General features: G+C 49.0%; 2 protein-coding genes across 2 annotated transcripts; both read right to left on the minus strand.

The window, feature by feature from the left end:
* Positions 1–261: 261 nt before the first annotated feature.
* LOC130907752 (tumor necrosis factor alpha-induced protein 2-like) lies at positions 262–8,675 on the minus strand. The gene is made up of 13 exons (XM_057823172.1): positions 8,644–8,675; positions 6,523–6,629; positions 6,054–6,451; positions 5,773–5,984; positions 5,598–5,712; positions 5,416–5,538; positions 5,163–5,260; positions 2,237–2,329; positions 2,021–2,150; positions 1,834–1,962; positions 1,609–1,758; positions 1,406–1,530; positions 262–1,070 (listed from the first exon to the last, which is right to left on the minus strand). Exons 2-13 carry the CDS (start codon positions 6,620–6,622, stop codon positions 941–943), a joined length of 1,803 nt encoding a protein of 600 aa, XP_057679155.1. The 5' UTR covers positions 6,623–6,629; positions 8,644–8,675; the 3' UTR covers positions 262–940.
* Positions 8,676–10,136: 1,461 nt separating this feature from the next.
* On the minus strand, positions 10,137–25,041 carry cep170bb (centrosomal protein 170Bb). The gene is made up of 18 exons (XM_057823685.1): positions 23,927–25,041; positions 23,619–23,743; positions 23,458–23,547; positions 23,312–23,392; positions 19,322–19,378; positions 19,153–19,252; positions 18,959–19,075; positions 18,380–18,844; positions 17,487–18,316; positions 17,258–17,425; positions 17,103–17,184; positions 15,665–17,005; positions 13,424–13,637; positions 11,809–11,953; positions 11,192–11,271; positions 11,035–11,122; positions 10,587–10,638; positions 10,137–10,490 (listed from the first exon to the last, which is right to left on the minus strand). Exons 2-18 carry the CDS (start codon positions 23,721–23,723, stop codon positions 10,369–10,371), a joined length of 4,137 nt encoding a protein of 1,378 aa, XP_057679668.1. The 5' UTR covers positions 23,724–23,743; positions 23,927–25,041; the 3' UTR covers positions 10,137–10,368.
* Positions 25,042–26,323: the final 1,282 nt, after the last annotated feature.

Below are 26,323 nucleotides of genomic sequence, written 5' to 3' on the forward strand. Positions count from 1 at the left end.
GATGGTCCAGAGCAGGGGTGTCCAACCGAGTCCTCAGGGCCTGCTCTGGGTCCTGGTTTTTGTTCCCGCCGATCCAGCACAGACAGTTGAACTGATGAGGCTTCCGCTAAAACACAGGTGTCAAACCGATTCCAGAAAGGGCCAAGTGGGTGCTGGATTTTGTTCCAACCGATACCGTGCAGAGAGTTTAACCAATGAACTTCCTACTGAAACAAGCAGCACCTGACAAAGTTTAACTGATTACACATGTAAAAGATCTGATTGGTGAAAAGGTGTCCTCTTCATTGGTTGGAAAGTAAACCTGCACCCACTTGGCCCTTTCTGGAATCGGTTTGACACCTGTGCGCTAAAACAAGCCACACCTGACTACAATCAACTGATTGCACTTGTAAAACACCAGATTGGTGAAAAGGTGTCGTCATCTTGTTTGGTTGGAATGAAATCCTGCACCCACAGCGGGCCTTTGTGGAATAGGTTGGAGACCCCTGGTCCAGAGGACCACCCTGGGTCCCCGGGGCATGGCAGCGGCCGCTTTGCTGGATCTGTGGGATATGGGACAGGCTGTGCTGGCTCACCCCCCCATTAGCTGGGTAGGGGACGTGGCCCTGGTGCAGCATTTCCACTTGTCTGCAGGACTATCACATGTTTAATAGGTTTCACTGGGTGCAATTAGACACACTCAAGTAGAGAGAATGTCGATCCCAGGATTTGCGATTAGGCAGCATAGGATAGGATATCAACATATCCCCACGTACAAGTGATTCACATACACCTCACATTGCTCATTTGTGTTGCTTAATCACCTCTGTTTGACCCCCACATGGTGTCCACGGGAAATACAATTAGCTAACAATAGCACCACTACATTCATAGATAGTGTGGGTGTGTCAAAGCAGCTGAACAGGACAGGTTTTAAAAGAAAAAAACAAAAGGATAACGATCAATAATTTCCAGAGAGTCTGCTCCTCAGCCACTGCCTAGCTTTCGGCCCGAAGAAGAGCGTCAGCTTCCGATCAGTGGGGGTAAGCACCTCCTCCGCTCCGCCCACAATAGTTGACGATGCCGGGTCACTAATGGGAATGTGCGTGTGTTGGTAATGTTTGTGTGGTCATTGCATTGGTTCTATTAGATCAGGGGTAGCCAACGTCGGTCCTTGAGGGCCCCTATCCAGCTTGTTTTCCATGTCTCCCTCCTCCAACACACCTGACTCAAATAATCAGGATCGTTATCAGGCTCCTGCAGAGCTTACTGGTGAGCTAATCATTTGATTCAGGTGTTTTAAAGGAGGGAGACATGGAAAACAAGCTGGATAGGGGCCCTTGAGGACCAGAGTTGGCTACCCCTATATTAAATAAAGGTTGTTTTTGTCACTGCATTGTTGCGGTGACAAAAAACAAATCCACACCTGAGTTTACATCTGAAGTCCAGGAATTTTCTGGCGAAGGCCAGCATGTCCTTTCGAATGCTTCCCAGATGAGGCGCTTCGACGTTGACCGGCATCTGACCGAAGCATCGACTTTCATCGCAGCCCTGCCCTCGCACCGCGTCACACTTTGATTAGATTCTTAAAGTTCTGGGTGAACGCGTGGAGTTAGGACGGCGCCTCACCGCCACGCGGAAGAAGTCGTCCATCTTGCGAGCGTCGTCCAACATCCGACGGGCGGCGGCCGCCCAATCCTGCTCGCCCTTCAGCCGGCTTTTTGTCATCCTCCTGGCGTACTCCACCTCCAACTCCCGCCGGAACGTCCGCGTTAAGCTCTGCGCAGAAAGATAACCGCGTGCGCAAGTGAGAAGGACAACCGTTTTGGTGCTAGACAGACAGGTGAGACAGACCTGTTTGCAGGAAGCTTTGAGGTGAGTCAGCTGCTGGTCCAAGACGTGAAACAAAACCTCCAGCAGAGAGTCCATGACGGGAAGCGAGCCGTCGCACCACCCTGGCGTCCACAGTTGCCTGTAATACACCTATGCTAGGGTGTTAGCTTTTGTGCCGGCGTTCGAGTGGACGTGCCGGCGTTCCTACCTTGAGGTGTTCGTGGATGGGACGGGTGAACGCGACCGAAACAAAGTCCCGTAGCTCATCCAAAATGGCTTCACAGCGACCACTCTCTTGACTTCCCGGTTGATCTTCTGCTCGCCTTCCAACATAATCTCTGCAGACGTTACAAGTCATCCTTCAGTCCGGTTGTGTCTCCACTTCCGTGTAAAAAGAGAGAACGATCGCAGGTCGATTGGTCACCTGAGTTGTTCCTGGCAAGCCAAGTGAGCTTTCATCCATGTGGTCGCGTGCTCGTCATTTCCCTGCGACAACTTTTCCAGGCTCTTCTTGTAACTGAAATGCAGGCCAGATATGTTATTACTAGGGCTGTCAAACGATTAAAATTTTTAATCGAGTTAATTACAGCTTAAAAATTAATTAATCTTAATTAATCGCAATTCAAACCATCTATAAAATATGCCATATTTTTCTGTGAATTATATATGTATTCTGTAAAATAAATTGTTGGAATGGAAAGATAAGACACAAGATGGATATATACATTCAACATACGGTACATAAGGACTGTAGTGGGCATTTCACTCTACTGTCATTTAAATCTGTTTATGCTGTCCTCACTCCGAAGCGTCTACTTTTTCCAAAGCTAGACAGTTAGTGAACGACGCCTTAATAGTCAGACTTCTTCCTTTTTCATCTGATTTATTAATAAAATGGCCTCAAAACCATTGTCCTCTTTAGACCGTTGTAAAACTACAAAAAAAAAAGTACACAAGCATTGCATTAGCAACAACGTTAGCTTAGCACGCTATACAGGTTCACTAAACATAAACAAAAAGCGTCTCATACAAAAAATATAACATTTCGCTTATTAAAATAATATGTACATTCTTTACAACAACCGTACTTACGGACAAATCTTGTCCAAGGATCATATAAGCACAACAGAGACGTCGTGCAGCCATATTGAACTGGCCAGAAAACAATAAACCATGTCGCAAAGCGACCACAAGAGTTCAGCAAAAAAAGCCTTCCTTTAAAACTTACCAAAAGGCAGAATACTGTCTGAGCGGGACACGTGCGTTAATTGCGTCAAATATTTTAACGTGATTCATTAAAAAAATTAATTACCGCGCATTAACGCGTTAATTTTGACAGCCCTAGTTATTACGTGTTGGGTTGCGTGCGTCCAAATGTAATGGGTGCACGCAGGTCCGTTGCATAGGAAACCCTTGTCCCGATGCCTTTATGAGCGTGCGCTAGAGCTGCTAGCTTAAGCTTTTAGTCTAGCGGTTAGCGCGCTCTTCCGTTGAGCGACGCAATTTTGAGTCCTGACCTGGACAAGGGGGACTGATTGCATCGTGCACTGCGGTTATATGCACTCAAGCGACATCGCATCAGTCGTCACGAGTGTTGCCTGTAGGGCTGCCAACAGTCCTGGATTGCGCGGGACGGCGGTACCAGTCAAAACTTCCAAAATTCAGGGTTATCCCGCGCAAACTCGGGACTGTTGGCAACACAGCATGCCATATACAGTGGGGCAAATAACTATTTAGTCAACCACTAATTGTGCAAGTTCTCCCACTTGAAAACATTACAGAGGCCTGTAATTGACAACATGGGTAAACATCAACCATGAGAGACAGAATGTGGAAAAAAAAAACTGAAAATCACTTTGTTTGATTTTTAAGGAATTTATTTGCAAATTATAGTGGAAAATAAGTATTTGGTCAATACCAAAAGTTCATCTCAATACTTTGTTATGTACCCTTTGTTGGCAATAACGGAGGCCAAACGTTTTCTGGAACTCTTCACAAGCTTTTCACACTCTGTTGCTGGTATTTTGGCCCATTCCTCCATGCAGATCTCCTCTAGAGCAGTGATGTTTTGGGGCAACAAGGACTTTCAACTCCCTCCACAGATTTTCTATGGGGTTGAGATCTGGAGACTGGCTAGGCCACTCCAGGACCTTGAAATGCTTCTTACGAAGCCACTCCTTTGTTGCCCCGGCTGTGTGTTTGGGATCATTGTCATGCTGAAAGACCCAGCCATGTCTCATCTTCAGTGCCCTTGCTGATGGAAAGAGAATTTCACTCAAAATCTCTCGATCCATGGCCCCATTCATTCTTTCCTTTACACAGATCAGTCGTCCTGGTCCCTTTGCAGAAAAACAGCCCCAAAGCATGATGTTTCCACCCCTATGCTTCACAGTGGGTATGGTGTTCTTCAGATGCAATTCAGTATTCTTTCTCCTCCAAACATGAGAACCTGTGTTTCTACCAAAAAGTTCTATTTTGGTTTCATCTGACCATAACACATTCTCCCAGTCCTCTTCTGGATCATCCAAATGCTCTCTACCGAACCGCAGACGGGGCCGGACGTGTACTTTATTCAGCAGGGGGACACGTCTGTCAGTGCAGGATTTGAGTCCCTGGCGGCGCATTGTGTTACTGATAGTAGCCTTTGTTACTGTGGTCCCAGCTCTCTGTAGGTCATTCACTAGGTCCCCCTGTGTGGTTCTGGGATTTTTGCTCACCGTTCTTGTTATCATTTTGACGCCACGGGGTGAGATCTTGCATGGAGCCCCAGATCGAGTGAGATTATCAGTGGTCTTGCATGTCTTCCATTTTCTAATAATTGCTCCCACAGTTGATTTCTTTACACCAAGCGTTTTACCTATTGCAGATTCAGTCTTCCCAGCCTGGTGCTGGTCTACAATTTTGTCTCTGGTGTCCTTCGACAGCTCTTTGGTCTTGGCCATAGTGGAGTTTGGAGTGTGACTGACTGAGATTGTGGACAGGTGTCTTTTATACCGATATTGAGTTAAAACAGGTGTCAATAATACAGGTAATGAGTGGAGCCTCGTTAGACCTCGTTAGAAGAAGTTAGACCTCTTTGACAGCCAGAAATCTTGCTTGTTTGTTGTCGACCAAATACTTATTTTCCACTCTTAATTAGGAAATAAATTCTTTAAAAATCAAACAATGTGATTTTCTGTTTTTTTTTTTCCACATTCTGTCTCTCATTGTTGAGGTTTACCAATGTTGACGATTACATTCATTCATTCATTCATTTTCCATGCCACTTTTTTACAGGCCTCTGTAATCTTTTCAAGTAGGAGAACTTGCACAATTGGTGGTTGACTAAATACTTATTTGCCCCACTGTACCTGAGGAGGAAGTTCTCCAGGTGAGCTGCAATCCAGCGAGAATCAGTTCTGTCGCCACCGCTGAAGTAGTCGGAGTCGGCGAGGGATCCGTCGATCACCTGGCGAGACATCAAAGACGTCCGTTTGGAAACTGACAGATTCTGTAACGTTGAGATCGGTATCGAAACTCAACAAATCTAGTGGCTGGATTTGTTGCGTTTCAGCACTGGTCTCAACGGCACAGAAAGCCGCAAGTGCTGGATTCCTTAGCCACCTGAATGACGTCGACAGCTAGCGGACAGAAGAAGAAGTCGTCGATGACTTCCGGCATTTTACCGCCGCTCCAGTTTTCCTCTTCCCGCTGCAGGACTTTATGCAGCCACGAACAGAGGCGCTCCTGGTAAAGACAAAAAGGCTAAGTCGTAGTCCGACCGTGCCAGTGTTTTTGTTCCCGACCTCCTTGTTTTTGGCGACCCGTTCCTCTAGCTGCCGCACCTGCTCCCTTGGGAGCAGAGCGCCCAGACAGTCGCTCTTCAACTTGCCACGCAGCTCCTCATGTTTCAGGATTTCCCTGCGACCGACGCACGTGTCACGTGATCTGTCGGCTTCGTCGGCTATCGCGTGACCTCACCGCGGGTAGAACGTGTTGACCCAAAAGAGCAGGTAGGCGCATTCGTCGACGTCCGGGCCGGCTTGGACGGCGTCGCTCAATCGGGCCGCGAACGATTGATGACACAAACCGGCGTAGATGTTGAGCACGTCCAAGTCGGGGTCGTAACAGGGCTGCAGCGTACGCGCACACCTCAGCAGGTCCTCCTTCACGCGCTTGCCCGCCCCGCATACCTGCCCAAGAACATTGTGACCTCTGACCTTCGGGAGGCCAGACTGATGGTTTTCGGGGTGCGGACCGACCTGTCTCTTGAGGGGTGTGGAGAGGCCTCCGGCTCCGTCTCGGTCGGCGTCTCGTGCAGCCTCCGCTAGCCTGAACTCGGCCACGTCGGCGAGCAGCGCGTTGTGAGCGCCCAGACATTTGAGGGGCCTCCACCGGCAGCCGCCGCCCTCCCGGTGCCGGTCCAGGGTCTCCTGCTGCCGCAAGACGGCCACGGCGCTCGCCAGGTCGGCGTCCGGATCGCCGGCGAAGCTCCGACGGACCGTCGTCAGGATCTGCAGCTTGAGGAGCTCCAGATCTCGGCAAAGCAGGTCCTCGCCTTCCTGGTCGGGCTGGACCCGACTCAAAAGTTCCTCCTCCCGGACCGACAACCTCCTGCCGGCTTCCTCCGGCGAGTCGCTACGGTCTGAATCCGCCTCCTCTGAAAAGAGCAAAGACTTCCCGTCCTTTCCCGACCAACTCTCTTCTGCGAGTGGATGATCTGCTTCTGACCTGTTTTTGGGTCTTGCTGCCTGAGTTTTTTCCCGAATCTTCCTGTCAACTTGACCCAGGTCCTGCTCCCTTCTTCTGCTTTCTCTCCCATCTTGAACATCTCAATACTACGGAGCCCCCCGGGTGCCAGGGTAGAAAAAAAATAAAAAATCATAGCTAATCTGTACCCACAGTTTACTAATCTGTACCCACAGTTTAGCAATGACCCGGAAACTGTAGTCACCAATGTTTGGCGGGGACTCCAAACGCCGAGGGACCGACCGAGCAAGCACCTGCACCTTTTGCCCTCGGCGGACAAAGGGGTTTTAAAAGGTAACTATTGCACATTTTCTTTGGTAGTCGTCTACATTTTCAGGTGTCATCAATCAATATGGCATGTAGCCGCTAATGCGGCTACTAAAAATAGCTAACTGACAAATGAACACTACTTGAATTAAGCACACACGGACACGACAGCAGCACAGAAAATGTGCAAACACAACATGCCATATTGATTGATGACACCTGAAAGACGCCTACCAAAGAAAACGTGCAATAGTTACCTTTTAAAACCCCTTTGTTCGCCGAGGGCAAATGGTGCAGATGCTTGCTCGGTCGGTCCCTCGGCGTTTGGAGTCCCCACCAAACATTGGTGACTGCTGTTTCCGGGTCATTGCTAATCTGTGGGTACAGATTAGTAAACTGTGGGTCCAGTTTAGTAAACTGTGGGTACAGTTTAGCAATCTGCGGGTACCGTTTAGTAATCTGCGGGTACAGTTTAGTAAAATGTGGGTACAGTTTAGTAATCTGTGGGTACAGATTAGCTATGATTTTTTTCTTTTTTCTATCCTGGCACCCGGGGGGCTCCGTACAATACGATTGATTATGCAGACAACATTATTAACAAGACTGTCAGGGTTTGAATATTAACGATTGTTTTTTTGTCTAAAATTGCTGGGTCCACTGGTTGTACTTTTTTGTGGGAGGGGGGCTCCAGACCTCAAAATCTAAAATTGCTACTCTTCTGTTATTTATGTTTTATTTATTCACGTGACACACATACATACTTGCACAGTATAATGAACACAAAGGTGAGGGGGAGCGAGTGCGCGCTGGGTGCACATGCAGTCGGTCATCTTGACCATAAAAGTGGCGAAAACTAAGCACTTTACATTGACTCATAAGTACTTACATTCATTCATGGACTCACTCAGAATACTCTCTGCTCAAAATGCGCACCTTACGCCTATTCTCGCTCCCAGAATACGCAGCGCTTGTGACGTAGGACAATAACAGGACAGGTTGCTGTTGATGGGAACGTACGCATACCCAAGGAACCTAGCTAAAAGGAGTATTAAAATTGCTAATAAAATCGTTTAGGGTTATTTCAGACGCATATGTTTTTCTAATAGAGTATTCGACGAGGAATACGATAGAGCCATTAATAGACTTTTTTTTTTTTTTTTTTGAAAAATCTCCATTTCTTTAAGTAGTCCGATGAATAATGAGTGAGCCTGTGAAAATTAACATAAAACAACTCGGCAAGGACTGTCCAGAGAGTACTTGGTGAGTCACTCTTTAAACAATCATTTGGTACTAATAGCTGATTGGACTTTCTTAAACATGTATAATCTATGTGACATGGTTAGTGCTGATTGGGATTGATAACAGAATAGTTAGATCATCTGCCAAATGATTCCATAGTATTGAAAAACTTCCTATACTTGTCGCTGCGACAGTGCAATAAAGCTGCGTGTGCTAAATCTGTTGGCCCTCTGGGGGCCCCTGCTGGCTGAGGGCCCTAGGCAATTGCCTGGTTTGCCTAAAGGGACGCGACGCCTCTGCTTACGGGTTTACTTTTCATTTTACATTTTATACGAAGATGCGACTTGGTAAATGTCCGTGTCATCGCCGTGCCAGTCGACTCGGGAAATTGCTTTCTCACATAAGGGCTATGTGTTTAAATCCCGGGATTTAAACGGCCTTCGGGTGTGAAAGGGGCTTTTGAATGGTGGAAACTGACCTCTAGTGTCAATTCAGTCTTTTTCGCTGTTGAAAAACAGGGTTTTCATCCACGATTTGTCAGAGAAAAGCTGTTCAATTTGAAAACATGGCAACACGGTGGAAAAAAGAGAAACTTACGTCAAGATGCCGCTGCCGCTTGATCTACTTCTTCCTTCGTATGTCTCTTTTGGAATAAAAGAGGTAGGTGGGACCTGCCTGCCATCAGGAGGAATCACGTAACTGAAACATGAGCCTCAAAACCAAAACAACCGGACACCACAAAAGATCTCGCACACACCTTTTGTATTTTCTACTTCTGGACTAGCCCCTCCCTAAAAACTTTTCAGGCTGCTGACAGTCCTCAAACATCCATTCGAAGCGGGAGGCACTGTTTGTTCATTTGCCACCAGCCCTCCCACTTTAAATGGATTGGACATCGACTGGTAATAAACTCATTTAGAGAGTTTTCAAGAGCCACGCGATGGGATGCCGTCACATAGACTTCATAATGTACTGACGGGGCACGGGGCGCGGGATCGATAAATAGGGAGCCTGCATGGTTGGCGAGGCCGTCAAAGCTAACCAAGTGGAATCACAGACAAAGAGCTTTTTCGTTGAAAATTCTTGTGAATAAGTGCTTAAATCCCCGAATTCTTTACAGATATGGACGTAAAACAGTCTCGATTCTTGGTTAAAAGCACAAAAAAAAACAAAAAAAAACGTGCAGTTAGCGTTTATGTAAATATGTCGAAGTACAATGCTAGTATGTCAGTGAATGTAGCTTGCGGCCACCTGACGTCAACAGAGCTTTTCCAGTGAAAATTCTTGTGAATAAATGCTTAAATCCCCGAATTCTTTATAGATATGGACGAAAAAGTCTCAATTCTTGGTTATAAGCAAAAAACGTGCAGTTATTATTTAGTTTACGTAAATATGTCGAAGTATTATGCTAATCTGTTAGTGAATGTAGCTAGCGGCCGTCTGATGTAAACAGAGCATTTCCGTTGAAAATTCTTGTGAATAAATGCTCAAATCCCTGAATTCCTAATAATATGAACGTAAAACAGTCTCGATTCTTGGTTATAAGCAAAAAAAAAAAAACCAAACCAAAACAAAAAAACGTACAGTTAGCGTTTATTTTATGTAAATATGTCGAAGTACAATGCTAGTCTGTTAGTGAATGTAGCTAGCAGCCGCCTGATGTAAAAAGAGCATTTCCGTTGAAAATTCTTGCGAATAAATTCTTAAATCCCCGAATTCTTTATAGATATGGACCTAAAACAGTTTGAATTCTTGGTTAAGAGCAAAAAAATATATTGAATAATGTAAATATTGCCAACTATGATGCCAATGCAGTAGCGGCTAATTTCTCCCATTGATTTTTTTCACATTTAAAAAATGCATGCATGGTACGAAAAATATAATAATTACCTTGAATCCTCGAACAAATCACTCCTGAGACAACTACGTGCGTGTTTGTTCGTAGCTCCTCTTGACGTGGGCGGCCCCCTACATGAATGCGAGGCGCAGTGCATGGCCGATCTGAGCCATCAATACATTATGAAGTCAATGACCGTCAAGAGCCGAAAGAGTTAAAAGATGGCATTTCTGTTTTTTCAAGAAGACTTTTTATTTCGCTTGAATGACATCGATGAACATTCATTTCGTTTTCTGGCGACACGCTAACTGCGATGACAGGACGCCGGGAGGGCAGCCCAGGACGACAACACAAACACCAAACGTGGAAGCGTCGATCGATCGGTTCGGCACAATAAACACATTCGATGAACGTCGGCGGAGGGGTGCGCCGGAGCTCAACGGCGACGTCCTCTGGCTACTTTTCTATTAGGAAGAGCTCCGGCGTCAGGGCACGTGACGGCGAGTTTTGGGAGAGACGCCATTTTGTTTCTTCTCCTTGGAGGAGGTCCGAAGACCAGGGGCTGGGGCTTGCGGGTTCCCGGCGGGATCCACTACCCGGTTGATGACTGCGCACAAACACGGCGACCAGTCAAGGAACGGACAAAGGCGGACCTCGCTTTTTAACTTCTAAACATTTTTGAACTCATAGTTTGTGACTTTACCTTCCAGCTGCTTTTGGACTCGGCGAAGTTCCGCCACAATGGACGTGATCTCCTGCAACGAGACGGCGCCGTGAGCGACTACAATTTCTTTTCAATTGTATTTGTCGCCGGCTCGCGAAACTGAAGCGTCGCTGACTTTTCTTCTTTAGTTTCTTGTGCTTGTAAATCAAGACGGGCTGACAAGCTCGCTTCCGCGAAATCCTCATGCATCAAAATCATTGGCCTACTAGCTGGGTTCCGCTAGCAGTAGCGTTGCCGGCAGTTCCGGATTGGGCGGGACAACCCGGAATTTAGGAAGTCCGGCACAATCCGGGACTGTTGGCAACCCGAGCTAGCAGACGTTTGTCGACAGCAGTCCGCTTGAAGTTCGCTTGACGAATAAGGTTAGCGATAGACCAGAGACGCCATCGTCTCGCGAGTTGTCGTTACGCAAGCACAGCACGCCGACCTTATTAGACGTCCCCGTCGGCTGGGTGTCCGTCTTGATCTTCTTGTCGATCTCCTCCCACGCTTCCGCTTTGTTGTGGAACAGCATCCTGGTCCGAAACACATTTGGAGCATTTTACACACACAGAAAAAAGAAGACTTGGCTAGGCTTGACTCACTTGAGTTTGGCGGCCAGCTGCTCCGTATTGTCCCGGATGGCGTGCGACAGGTGACGCAGCGGACTCAACAGCTGGGTGTCCTGCAATTTAGCGCCAAGTTAGGACTTTGGGCACTTTCACATTTGACCAAGAGGACCAGGGTCCGGTTGGAGAGCAACCACGCGACAACACTTACAAATGACTTGTTGAAAAGGTTCAGTATTCACACTGCGCCAATCAAACTTTCAGAGTAGCATCACGTGGACGAAAGGCCCACTTATTGATTTGGACAAATTTAGAAGGAGTGTAGCGTGTCAGAGCAGCTGCACATAATATAGCATAAGTGCACCCTGGTCCGCTTGCATTCACAAGCGAAGCAGGATGCGCTCAAAACGGACCGAGACCCACGATTGGACCACAGTTCATTTGTTTGGTCTGAACTACAGTTCCAATGCAAGTTTATTTACAAAACAAAGCAAACTATCTGAGAAAAAGAACTATGGTCCATTTCAAACGGACCAAACAGTGCCAATGTGAAAGCGCCCTTTATGACTACCCGGTAGACTTCCAATCCATTTGAAGAGGGAGGCTAGCGGCGAATGACCTTTCGTTCACGCGCGTTGCGGTTGAAGGCCTACCTCTTCGCTGGCAGACATGGCTGAGGCCGACGTGTCCGGCGCGGAACCGGGTGCGGCGTCGGCGGCCGGGCAGTCCCCGTCTCCGGCCACGTCATGGATTTCTCTGGCTAAGATGGCCAAGTCTTTGGCCAAGTCGTGACTCAGCCTGCCCGAAACAGAACAATCCAAATTCATTACGGCGGTATGGCTTTTTTTTGTTGTTGTAACCCTTACTTCCTGATTATTTAGGCCAGGGGTGTCAAACCCATTTTTCTGGGCGGGACACATTCGTGGTATTTAGATCTCACATGAGCTGGACTTAACAAGTTAACTCACTGGTTGCCATTGACGCCCTTAGACGTCCAATCCCTATAGAACAGTGGTCTCCAAACTATTCCACATAGGGCCGCAGTGGGTGCAGGATTTCACACCAACAAAACAAGACCACATCTTTTCACCAATCTGGTGTTTTATAAGTGTAATCAGTTGATTGGAGTCAGGTGCTGCTTGTTTTAGTAGAAACCTCATTGGTTAAAAGATCTGTGCTTGATCGGTATGAACAAAAACCAGGACCCACAGCGGTCCTCGAGGACCGGTCTGGAGACCCCTGCTGTAGTCCAAGAGTGGGCAAATGAACCAGTGTGACCGCAGACATAAAAGTGCACGCATTCGATGACACAAGTCCATCCTTCCAGCCATTATCTAACTCTTAATCCAGAGTTAGGTAAAGGGGGCAGCAGCTTCTCTGGTTGGAACTCAAGGTGCTCCCAGGCCAGCCAAAAGACATAGTCTCTCAAGCGTGTCCTGGGTCATCCCCGGGGCCTCCCGCCAGTGGGATGTGCCCGGAACACCTCTACAGGGAGGTGTCCGAACCAAATCCCCGAGACACCTCAGCTGGCTCCTCTCAACGCGGAGGAGTAGCTGCTCAATGGAGAGTCCCTCCTGGATGACTGAGCTTCTTACCCTATCTCTAAGGGAGAACCCGGAGACCCAGTGGATCATTTCGACCAACAGCTCCCCATATCCAAGCTCTTGTTCTTCCGGTCACGACCCACAGCTCGTGACTATGGGTGAGGGTAGGAACCTAGATCAACTGGTTAATTGAAAGCTTTGCCTTTTGGCTCAGCTCCTTCCTAACCGCAACGGACCGGTACAGAGTCCGTATCACTGCACACGCTGCACCGATCCGCCTGTTGATCTCCAGTTCCTTCCTGCCCTCACTCGTGAACTAGCCCCCAAGAAACTTGAACTCCTCTACTTGGGGAAGAATCTCATCCCCTACCCGGAGAGGGCACGCCACCCTTTTCCGACTGAGGACCATGGTCTCGGACTTAGAGGTGAACCACTTCACACTCGGCTGTGAACCGCTGATCAGCTACTTCTTAACCACAACAGACCGGTACAGAGTCCATATCACAGCAGACGCTGCACCGATCCGCCTATTGATCACCCACTCCCTAGGGTTAGGGGTTTAGGTTACACAAGTCAAGTGCCAATGTCAAAATAAAAGCACATGATTCTGTACATACAGTATGAATGAGCAACAACGTGGGATGTATGTTTGACACCCCTGCTTTAGACGAAAGGACACTACGGTCAACCCGAGGATGAACCTCAAAAGGAAGGATCACCATACTTTGCGATCTCGGCACTGTGCGTGGACCAGTTCTGGTAAGGGTCGCTGCGGTCGTCGTCTTCCTCAGTCTCCGCGGAGACGGATTTGGAGCGGCCGGCGGGCGTCCCATCGCTCCGAAGGGTCCCAGCCGAGCGTTTGGCTTTGGCGACGTCACTTTTGTAGTCTTCGTCAGATGAAGAGGAAAAATTGGAGTTCTTGCGCTTGGGATGGATGCCTGGAAATATTAGATTCATTGATTAAAGGGCAGGAGATAGTACCTTAGTCGTAGGCACCGTCTAACTGTTTGCATTATTCTAACACACTTAAGACAATCAATCAGGGAATAGTATCGTTTCTCGTACAGTATTTACTGTTTCACTGTTTGTATTACTATAACACACCCAATATAGAATTAATAGCACTTATACCATAGTTTAAGGAAAACAAGCAGAATATAGGGCATAAGAGATACATGCCACCTTCTTATCAGAGAAGCCCAAAGTGTGCGTCATGGAACTGACTGAGCAAGATTGACGCTGAGAAGCCCACGTCTGCACCACCAACTCTCGCAATCAGTTCTCCCGGACAGTCCAGAACAAATGGCTGGACACCCTGTCCCAACACAAGGAACACTGGAGAACGCCCGAAATCTAACTGATAACACAAATGATAAGACTCCAAGAGCCCCTTTGACGCGGAGGTGGCAAAATCCACAACCATGATTGCCCTGACAACAGTAACTCCCTGTCCAATCCACAAACTGACAATAATCCTAAACAACGCCCAAACACACCCTTCTTCCTCCCATGGCCCGCCCCGCGACAGCCTTCAGAAAGACTGAATGTTTAACTAATCTTTGTCATTTTTTCTCGGGAACCTTTTGTTGACTTGTGATATGGTGACCTTGAATCCTCGCCTGGGTCCCTCTGTGCTGTATGATCATTGTCGACCTGAATAAATTGTCAACTTGTTGCCTGGCATGGCCAGACTGTTCTCCCTGAATTTTTCAAACACTGTGAGAATAGTCTGGGACCCAGCCCATTTACCGCCTCTCGAGCAAGCACAAAATCAACCGTCCATTCAGATTCGTTTATTTGCGTGACGTGTTCTTAACAAGCAACGTCACTCTTACGCGTAGAAAGTCGTCTCTACAACCAATCGATCCACGGTAAAATCAGTTTTAAATGACCAAAAACACATCGACACAAGCCACTGACAACAGTCTCTCGCGCTAGCCATGTTGAATAAACTCTACTCGTATGTTTACTTCCGCTCAAGTCCCTCGTCGCTTTACTATCGTCACGTTCGCCCGTTGCTGATTGGTCCACTCTGCTGTCTGTTTACTGTGGCTTGCTCCGCCCTGGAAATTTTATCCACTGAATGGTGGCCAGACTCAATAAGTGAATCTGGTGTACCAGGCTAGTCAACTTGTGCTTCTGTAACCGGCTTGAAATGCGCTGCACCCCGACGCGATCCGACCAGGCTGGGATGCGAACCTACGCCGTGATCCACATCAACAGTGCAGGGACGCTAACCACTGCGCCAATAAAGCTCGAGCTAACGGCTGCGCTGTCAGCTTTATTGCCTTCCCTACTCGAAGGCATCGGAGGGAAGGTTTTCCACTCACCAGCGTGTACCCGTCACACTCACCCCCGAAAACCTTCGCCGATACGGGTCCTGGCACCAATGTAACCAGCTTCAAACGCACCGCACCCCGACGCAATCCGCTCCCACCTCTTTGACCAGGCTGGGATGCGAACCAACGCCACGGTGCACGATGCGCTCCACATCAACAGTTAGCAGGGACGCTAACCACTGCGCCAACAAAGCTCGAGTCGTTAGCGTCTCTACTTGAAGGCATGGGAGGGAAGGTTTTCCACGCACCGCCTCACACACGCGGACCTGCGTGTACCTGTCACACTTCGATGCATTTTTTGCAGCTTTCAAGATGGAGTCAGTACAAGGGGTTAAGACTAAGGTGAATGCGCGGAGTTTGGCCTTTTGGCCGGGTCGTTGGGGCTTCGGCTGCGCGAGTCCAGCGGTTCAGCTGGCGTGATTACGGCAAACTGGCTAAAGGGTCAGATTCCTTCGAAAGGGACAGACGACCGCGGAGACAAACATCTTCCGATTGTGCAAACGCATCTTTTACAATTTACTAAGATTACAGCGAGGCCTATACTCAGTAGATAAACACATGTCGCTAACTGAAATCGCTGCACTTGTTTCGGTTCAGGCAGGCTCGACGGCGTGACATTCACTCACCGCTGTTTGGGTACTTGGCTCGGCTGAGCGCGTTCTTCCCCGCAGCTCTGCTGGCGGCCGCTCGGGCCTCGTCGGCTGAAGACTTTTTGCGATCGGGGAAGGCGCCGCGGCTGGCGGAAGATGTGGCGTCGTCGCCGGAGGCTGCCAAAGAACCAGTCCTCCTCCTCGGCAGCGCCAAGATGTCCAGCCTGGACAGTTTCTTGGTCTCTTTGGAGGCTGCGGCGTGGTCCGAACTTTGGGAGGCCCGGTCGGTCTCTGCGCCTTCGTTATCCGAGGCTTCTCCCAGACGCGCTCGTCGCAGCATGGACGCTCGGGTGGGGCGCGGCGCGGACAAGCTGTTGGAGCGAGTCAGAACCTGCGCCTCGGCCGTCTTGACGCGCTCCTCTTTTTGAAGCCGGGAGCCGGGCTTTTTACCCGACCGGCTTTCGGAGGACGCGTCCATAGAGGCGCGGCCAACACCGCGACGCGTCTGAACGCGCTCGTCGGCGGGAGTCCGCTTTCGCCGTTTCTCCGAAAGTCGCTCGCGGGCCGAGGGCTGCCGTCCCTTCTGCCGAGCCGAGGGGCTCTCGTCCTTCCGGAGTGCGCCGTCGGGCCCTTTCTTAGCCACGGAGGCATTTTTGCCGCTCACCTGACTGACTGTGCTGGCCGTGTCCACGTCCGACTCTCCGGATAGCGAGTCGTCAACGTGGCCGCCTTTCTCGGCGCCGGGAGCCGGGTACCCCGGCGCCCGTTCTGCGGAAATTTGAGGAAGCTTCTCGACTCGGACGTTGTCACTCGGCCCCGCTTTGGTGAAACTTTCTCGCCGTATGAGGGACGAGGCGTCTTTGTCCCGCGAGGTTCGGAGGTCCGGCGCCGAGCTGTTGGCTTTAATGCCACCCTTTCGCGGCTCGCGGGCGCCGAGCTGGCGGATCAGGACGGCGGTCGGCGGAGTTTTGGCCCGAAATTCAGGCCGGCTTGAGTCTGCTTTGGTTGGATTTTCTTCAGAACCGATGTAGAAAATGGCGGATTTGCAAGAGGAGGACAATTTCTCCGGACCCTCGGAAGGAGCCAAAGTTTTCAAAGCGGCCCGACGGTTCTTTAAAACGGGCCCGTCTTCTGAGCGGCTGGCGTCACTCAGACTGTCTGGCTCCAGTTCATCCTGAACTGTCAAGCACCGCGCGGACTCCCGTCGGCGTGGCGGGGCACCGTCCGAACGGTCTTCCCGGCATACGAGGAGGGCACCGTCCGGCTTTTCGGGGGGCACCTGAGGCAGGAGCCTTCTGGTTCTGGAGCCGTGGCCGGACTCTGACTCCGAGAGGTCGTGGCCGTGACCTTCGCTCGGCCGTACCGGCACCTGCGAGTCTACAAAGATGGAAGCATGAACGTGTTGACCGTCGTGCTAAATTGCAATTGCTAATAATGTTTCATTTCTGCCTTTCCTTGATGCTGACGCACTAACCTTCTTGTGTCGGAGTGGCACCACAACTATCTGCTAGACTGGCCCAACGGGAAACCCACTTTGGTCCTTCCGGACCTGGAGGCTGAAGTGAGGAGAACAAGGTTATCTACATGCCACGCGCGCTACCGATTAGCGCATAGGCTACCACCATTTACCTGTATGGAGCTGGTCGCGGGTACGCCACCACTGGCTAGACTAAAGTCGTGCAACATCGCGCAACAGCTAGCGACATCGGCACGTTCGTCCCGGCCTTCGTCGATCACGGGTCTGGGGGTCCCCGGACTCTGCCCGCCGTACTCCGGAGAGTCCAGGACTCCGAAGACCTGCCCGAGACGCCGACAGGTCGTGATTAATGTCGGGGAATTAGTCGCAGAAGGCGCTCACCTGGTCGATCATGTTGCGAGCGTCTTCCACTTCCCGGTCGTGAGCCTCGGTGTCAATGGTGTAAGTGCCGGCCTCGCTCACGCTGTCGTCCTCCTCGTTCCTCGACGGCTTCTGACGACCTTCGGGTTCTCCTCCGGGAAAGCTCAGGGGCGGTAAGGCGGGGGGTGCGGTCACGGGCGGGGTGGAAGGTTGCGGCGGCGAAGGAGGAGGCCGCACCATCACCGGCGGTGCCGACGCCGGCGGAGACGACATCCGCTCCCTGGTAGGCAACGAGTCCGGACTAGAATCTTTTAAGAATTCCACGGCAAACTCCCGAGCCAGTTTGGATTCCTTCCCGACGCTGCCGTAAGGACGGACCGAGATGGCCGAAGTGGAGCGAGAGGTCTCCGCGTCCGCGTGTTCCCGCTTCAGGGAAGCGGATCTCTGAGGGGCCCCGCCGCCGCCGGGACCTTTGAGCGGCACCGTCACCTGCTGGGTGGGAGCTACGTGGCCGTGAACGGACGCCGGTCGCTCGCCGCCTCTGCGCGGCTTGGTCTTGAGGGCGGAATACGAATCGGCGTGGGCTGGGTTGTGAGTGAACGACTGCGAGCGCTTCTTGCGAGGGTTGTCGTCAAAAAACTCGATGACGAAGGCTCGCTGGCTCAGGCGCTCGGAAGGAACCCGCTCGGGCGACGGGTCCGCGACGGGGGACGGTGCCCGAGGGGGGCTCCGGCACGGTTCGGGTTCCGGGGCCGCCGGCGAGGTCGCCTCGGGACGGCGGGATTTACTCCTCCCGCTTTTCAGCGTGGGATCCTCGGAGTCGCTTTGGGTTCCGTCGTCGTGGTGATGACCTGCAAACAGAAAGCGCGGTTAACCGCCGACTCGGGAGGAGAATAGCGCTAACCCTCGGTCACCTTTCGACGACTTGACGTTAATGGCGAGGTCGCTCTTTGTGCTGTAAACGTCGTCGCAGACGGGGCGCATCCTCATCACGCCCAGGTCACCGCGAACCAACCAATCGGCCACTTTGCTCTGTGAAGACATCGCGGGCGCGGCCTTGACAGGGGGTGCCGTCTTCCCGTGGCGGGAGGAGAATTTGGTCACGTGGTCTTTGATTTTGATCTTGCCCGGTGCGCATTCGTCAAACTCAATGGTGAAGGAGGCGTGGCTCTGGATGGCGGGCGGGGTCTCGCCGGGGGTGGGGGGCGTGTCCTTAGTGGGGATCTCTTGTAGCTCCGCCTCCACGGCCTCAGGGAGTCGCGAGTCCTTGGTGGGAATCTCAAAGTAGTCGGCCTCGCGTCTGTACGCCGGGAATACGCTCTTGTTTCGGGGACCGGAGAGACATTCGGGGAAATCGGTATCCGATTCTTTCTGCGCTTCTGAGGAAAAAAACAAGTTGGCCTTGGATTTTTTTGGGGCCACCGTCTCTTTGGGTCGCGGTTCAGTCCTGTTTGTTCAACAGCGAGTGGGCTCTTGTCGTTAGGAGACCTTACCCGTACGAGGCTCTTCTTTCTGAGGCTCATCTCGGCCGGCCGTCCGACTGCCGCAATCCTCCTCTCCCCACCAAGACGGCTGGCCGTACAGCGGAGTGGGCCGTGGAACCGGAACATCTTGGACCGGGCGAAAGGGCCTCATGACCCGTGACGACCAAAATTCCCCACGTTGCGCCCGCTCTCTGGTTACATACCTTGTATCGTAATCTTGTTAACGGTGTTCTTCTCGAGCTCATCCTTCTTCGTCTGAGATGGCTTCAAGCTGATCTGCAACTGACTGGTGTACTTCTCGTGCTGCAACGACAGGGGGTGCTCACGCTCAGTATATACGAACGACGTTTGCATCTCTGTTGCCGCGCTGACCTTGAGTGCCTCTTCGGGGACTTTATGTTGACTCTTCTCCAGAACGTAGACGTGCGAATGTGCGAGTGAGTTAAGGGAAACCAAAGAGCAGAGTTCTCTGTAGAACATTTAAAGGTGCTTTTTTGTTTTTCAAGGGTTGCGCTAGACATTTTCGTTGTCTGTCATTTTGACTGACAGGGTCATAAAAATCCGGTCATAGTCTATTTTTACCCGTCACTTAAATTTTTAAAATGATAATGATGACATATTCAATAGTATTTAGTATTCATTCATTTTTAATTAATATTGTAACGCTTGCTTGGCGGCGAAAAATTAGACACGTAAGTCGTGGTATTTTTCTCCCTTTTTACTCTGCTTACCGCCAACAACTCCGCCCCCAAAGAAAAAGAGGCAACAATATAGACCCCAATCACCAACGTCACACAATGATCTTAATTTTAATGTTTATATGGTTTAACGATAGCACTCTCACTACATACATACGTGTATGTTGTCGGCGATTAGCCTAGCAATGATCTTAATTGTGGTTGTCAGCCCAAAATCTTCTAAATATATATTAAATGCATCTTACCAGATATAAAAAGACTACTACATAGTCTGTGGTGATCGTTTGGTGCCCAAATTTCTTGTCGAATTACAGCAGTCCATCTCGCTCTCCTCTTCGGGTCTCTCAGAATACGGTAGAACTTCAAGTCTCTCCGTCTATCTTCTCTGTTACTGCAACCAACCGCCACACACGCCTTCACCATTTTGATTATTAATATTAACGAGCAGAAAAACACGCCGTTATAGACCCTACCCACGTGACGTCACAACTCCTTCCTCCTGACTGGTGCCGCCCAATTGTCCGTCAACACATCATGTTTACCTATTACGGCTACGTACATTCCTCCTATTTACGACGTGTTTTTCTGCTCGTTAACATTAATAATCAAAATGGTGAAGGCGTGTGTGGCGGTCGGTTGCAATAACAGAGAAGATAGACGGAGAGACTTGAAGTTCTACCGGATTCCGAGAGACCCGGAGAGAAGAGAGCGAGATGGGCTGCTGCAATTCGACGAGAAAACTGGGCTCCAAACGATTACCACAGATTATGTAGTAGTCATTTTATATCTGGTAAGATGCATTTAATATATATTTAGAGGGTTTTGGGCTGACAACCACAAATAAGATCATTGCTAGGCTAATCGCCGACAACATACACGTATGTATGTAGTGAGAGTGCTATCGCTAAACCATATAAACATTAAAACCCCTAACTCCATTGACAAACGACATGAAATACATTAGACTTGACAGTGGATGTTAGCAATAACAAAAGATTTTGAATTGAAAATTTCGTAACTCACCTTTCCAAGCACAAGATAGATTCCTGCCGAATTTTCGTGGACGAGGACCTGTTTCACCCAACCGGCAACGAAGTATTTATAAGCCTCCAAGCTCTTAAAGTTTTTCAAACTTTTGTGAGAATAGGCTGATTTTGTGTGGACAAGATAGTTGTACAGTTCAGGGTAGCTAGCAGATGTCAGGCAAATACGGCGGAGACAGCGGGTCGAAAAACATCGATTTAGGCATCAAATATGGATCTGGCGAATGGATAAACTGAAGCTTTTCCACATAACGCCTTTTATGCAACGCATCAAGTGAGTTTACGGCATCCGAAAGCACCGGGTCTTCCATGAAATGCATTATAAATTGCTCGATCAATTGAGACCATTGATAATACAGACACAAAATGACGGACAAGTGGGCGGAACCATACAGCGAGCACGTGATTTTGTGACGTCGGTGGGTAGGGTCTATAGGAGGCATGTACGTAACGGTAATGTGTAAACATGACGAGCTGACACACAATATGGCGGCTCCGGTCAGGGGGGCGGAGTTGTGACGTCATGTGATTGGGGTCTATACACAGGTGGCAATCTTGTCCATCAATTGGATGACGCGCTGGCACACCGGGTGCACCAATAAGAACCTCGCGTTGATGTGTCAATCACGGTGCCGCCGCCAGACCCCGGTGACGCTACAATATTCTGACAGAAGAGCCAACGACGTCATGCATTAAGAGAGACAATAGCTAATTAATATGCTAACTCGCCACCCTGTGGTCTGGGGTGTGAATTGCAACCTGTCAAAATGACGGACGGACTTCAGTTTTTTCCGTTACCATTTTAAAATACCGGTCAACGACGGAAAATATCCGGTTAACGCGACCCCTGGGTGTACGTCACTTCCCCCTTTCCCCATTCATTATAAAGATGGACGTCGATGTGAATGCTTTCGTGCGAATTCTGCAAAGATGGCAGAGCAACAAGAGGGACAAAAAGTTTGGTTTGAGGAGAAAAAAAAGGGAGGCTACCAAGATGTAGAGAATAATAATTGGCCTGGCTCTCACTCAGTGGAATGATGCCCCGCCCCTCCACCGGACACATCAGTGCCTAGCCACACTCAGCAACACAGTTGCCAACAGTCATATGTAATGCCATACTCAATACGTCATGGAAAAACGCAGTCTTAAAGAGCATACGACATGAGAAAAAAAGTGTTAAATAGCATTATTATGTGAATTAGAATCATATTTTGAGACAATTCGACTATATACAACAATGTAGCAAAGCGCAGATGACGAGAAATTGTTCTTTTAATCTGCCGGTTAGCCACGCCTCCCACTATAGGGCTCTAGCATCCCCAACAGGTGGATGACGTCAGCGGGAGACTGGGCTCATCGGATTTACTATTCAGCCCATTGAGGGGGAATTATTCAGAACGAGCAAAACGCGACAAAGGGAGCTGCAAAATGTCATTGTTTGTCTCTTTACTTCAATATTTTTACAGGATATTGTTTTTTATCCAAGCATTTTCCCCAACTGCTAAATAAATGGCATGGTCATGACAAATAACAGTCTTGTGCTAAATGGAATATGAAATCATGAAAATGCACTTATTCAGGACGACATGGCAAAATGACTCCATAATGGTCAAAACTGTCGACTTCACCTTTACTGTCGCACTTCCCGAGCGATATTTCATGACACCTAAATCGGACATATGTCATTTCCCTTCCCCAGCTTCGGAGAATGTAAACAAACCAAGCGGCGTGACAGCTAGCCGACACGCTAACCCGAACCGAGTGATGTTTCAAAGTCTTCGAAGCGGAAAATCACACATAACTAGCCCGGATTATTTGACATGACGACTGGGTTGTCGATTGTCTTCGCGGACCGGTACACCGCCTGGCGGAGAGCAATTTACAATTAGTTCCCCAGAGGAGGGCTGCTGGAGTTGTTGTGCAGCTAACATGCAGCTAATGTGCATGAGGTGAGCTTTTTACATGCCTATCAATGATCAAATGTAACTGGTCCTTTATTTAAGAAAGTTTGTAGTGTTTACTTTGTAATCGCTGTATTGGTATTTGACATAATACAAAACAAGATGTTTACTCACTTCCTCGTAAGTCCAATGGTCCCACAGTAGTCAGGCTTGTTTTGGCCAATATCCACAGTAAATGGGAACCTTTTGAAACTCCAAAAAGGCGCACATGCTTCTCCCTCATACAGCAAGATTTTTCTGCAGCCGTTTGGCTGGCGTGATGCGAAAAATAAACGTATTAATCTGCAAAATCAGCTGAATCCTTAGTCCTCATACACAACAGTACGGCTGGAAAGTGAAGAGGACGCCTTCAACCGTACACGTCACAGCGCCCTCCCCTCAATGCAAGACCGAAGCCGGAAGTCACTCATTTTCATGGCGCGGGCTTAAAAAAAACTAAATAAATATAGCGATCGCTTCCACACATATCCAAGCGGTCCATATCATTCAGGAGCATAAAATAGCGCGTGTATTATGAAATAAACATGCTTTTTCGTGTCACATGCACTTTAAAAGCAAAACACTACCACTTTTGTCCACCGGCGTCACTAAAATTGACCACAACGGAAAAGTTACCTAGTGTTGCTTTGAATCTGGCAAAACACGCCATTGGCAAAGGATATCATATCCGAAGCGGAGGATGTCGGAGACTTTGAGCGTCATGTACGTCTGGTCGGGAATCCTCAGGTCGTTGACGAACGTCTGCCACGAAATACAAGATGTCACGGACGAGGGTGAAGGGTTACCTCTCGTCCGGTCCGACTCACCCCATTTAAACTGCCCAAGTCTTTGACCAGGTGTTGGTCGGTGGTGGCGTTGTAGTTGATGACGGCGTGCTGCTTGTCCACGCTGCGAGACTGCGTGCCGGCCATTGTATTCATCATCATCATCATCGACATCACGAAACATGGAGGGCGCGGCGACTCACCTGTAGCATCAGCTCGCAGTCCTCGCGGCCCACAAAGATCATCTCCTTGGGCAGGCGGTGACGTGTGCCCGAGCCACTCACCAGGAACCATGACGTCACGCTCATTTTGTCAGACGCCAAGCATTCTATGCCGGGAGGAGAGCATCATCATTGCTGGGAGCCACACCCAGGGAGCAGGAGGAGGATGTGGGCTTTTTTTGCGTAAAACTGGTCCGAACCCAAACCAAAGCCGAGCCCAACAGGCAGCTGACAGGTCGGGCCGAACGGGGCCCCTCCTCCACGCCCCTCCCCTCCACGGTCGCTCTCACCTCAGATCCGCGGGATGCTGAACAGGACCGAAGCCTCGGCAGGTCTCGTGTCTCCTCTTCCGGTGGAGAAAGGATGATGACGATGACGTGGCGGCGGCACCTGCTGCCGCCACCGAGCAGCAGCAGGAGAAAAAGCAAAAAGAAGAGCAGCGAGCAGACGCCACCCGTCTCGCTGCGTCAAGGCGCAGCGCCTTCGTCACACGCGGGAGCAAACACCCGCTCGCCTTCACAATAAAAGACGCCGGACCTTTTCGCCATCATTAGAAAGAACGAAAAGCATAAAAAATACCTCAAGTCAATCTGATGAGGTCCATTTGACGACGATGAAATAAAAACCAACTTCCCTCTTGTCCGCGTAGAAGTCTTTACCGACAGTCGAGTTTTCGTGATGAAAGTGCTCGGGTTTCCGGCGCATCTCTCTCAGCTTTGCTCGTCACCTGCTGCAACACGCGCGCGCGCGACGTTTTCTCGCTGACGTCCACCCCGACGCCTGGTGGCCTGTTAGCGGCCAGATGCTAACGAGACGCTCACGTGACTGTTTTGGCAGCGCGTCATTGCACACAGGTGGAGAAAAATCAGTGGTTTATTTGTCCAATAAATATGGAGGTTACAATCTGATGACATCATTCAGTTGTGCGGTATTGCAACAAAATCAGAACAGTAGAAAAATATTCATTTGCATGAGAAAATCAAATAGACGTTAGCTTTAATGGAAGTTTTTTTTTTCTGACAGGGATGCTTCGTCAGCTATCGCCTGACAAGTTTAACGGGAAAGGTGTTGACTCAGCTCATCCCTCGCGGTATACAACTCCTAGCAAAAAGTATAGAATCACCAGTCTCATGATACGAGCACTCACTCAGACATATTATCATGTAAAACAAACTCAGATAAAAAGCTTGACAAAACAATGAATTAGTTCAAAAGTGCAACTCTTTAGCATTCAGAAACACTAAAAGAAATGAATAAAAAAACATTGTGGTGATCAGTAAATATTACTTTTATAGAGCATATGTAAGGAAAATATATATGGAATCACTCCATTCTGAGGAAAAAAAATATGGAATCATGAGAAACAAACAAAGAAATAACAATCAAAACACATCTTCTAGTATTTAGTAGCACCACCTCTGGCTTTTATGACAGCTTGCAGTCTCTGAGGCATGGACTTGAGTATTCTTCATCAATTTGGTGCCAACTCTCTTTGATTGCAGTTGCCAGATCATTGCAGGTTGGCGCCTTGCTGTGGACCTTTTTTTTTTTCAATTTCCAACACAGGTTTTCAATAGGGTTGAGATCTGGGCTATTTGCAGGCCATGATATTGACTGGATGAGTCTTTCTCCAAGGAATGCTTTAACAGTTTTATGCATTGTCATCTTGGAAAATGACATATTTTCAATTGAAGGGATAAGAAAGCTGTCTAAAATTTCAACGTAAACCTGTGCATTTATTGAAGATTTAACCACAGTGCCTTTGCCTGACATGCAGCCCCATATTATCAAGGACTGAGGGAATTTTGATGTTTTCTTCAGGCAGTCATCTTTGTAAACCTCACTGGAACAGCACCAAACCAAAGTTCCAGCATCATCACCTTGTCCAATGCAGATTCTGGACAGGACTGGCTGTTCTAGTGAGATTTACAAAGATGTATCTCACTGGAACAGCACCAAACCAAAGTTCCAGCATCATCACCTTGTCAAGAATGTGCATTGGACAAGATGATGAGGTTGGAACTTTGGTTTGGTGCTGTTCCAGTGAGATTGAGTGCTGGAACAGCCCTTGTCAAGAATGTGCATTGGACAAGGTGATGATGTTGGAACTTTGGTTCTTTCAAACCAAAGTTCCAGCATCATCACCATGTCAAGAATCTGCATTGGACAAGATGACGATGTTGGAACTTTGGTTTGGTGCTGTTCCAGTGAGATTGAGTGCTGAACAGCCCTTGTCAAGAATGTGCATTGGACAAGGTGATGATGCTGGAACTTTGGTTTGGTGCTGTTCCAGTGAGATTTACAAAGATGACTGCCTGAAGAAAACAAAGTTCCAGCATCATCACCTTGTCAATAATCTGCATTGGACAAGGTGATGAAAAGTTCCAGCATCATCACCTTGTCAAGAATGTGCATTGGACAAGGTGATGATTCTGGAACTTTTGCTTGGTGCTGTTCCAGTGAGATTTACAAAGATGACTGCCTGAAGAAAACAAAGTTCCAGCATCATCGCCTTGTCAAGAATCTGCATTGGACAAGGTGATGATGCAGGAACTTTGTTTTGATGCTGTTCCAGTGAGATTCATCTTTGTGAATCTCAAAGTCATCAAACTTTGGTTTGGTGCTGTTCCAGCGAGATTCATCTTTGTAAATCTCACTGGAACAGCACCAAACCAAAGTTCCAGCAT

Source organism: Corythoichthys intestinalis, chromosome 19 (genome assembly GCF_030265065.1).
Source record: "Corythoichthys intestinalis isolate RoL2023-P3 chromosome 19, ASM3026506v1, whole genome shotgun sequence".
Lineage (NCBI taxonomy): Eukaryota > Metazoa > Chordata > Actinopteri > Syngnathiformes > Syngnathidae > Corythoichthys > Corythoichthys intestinalis.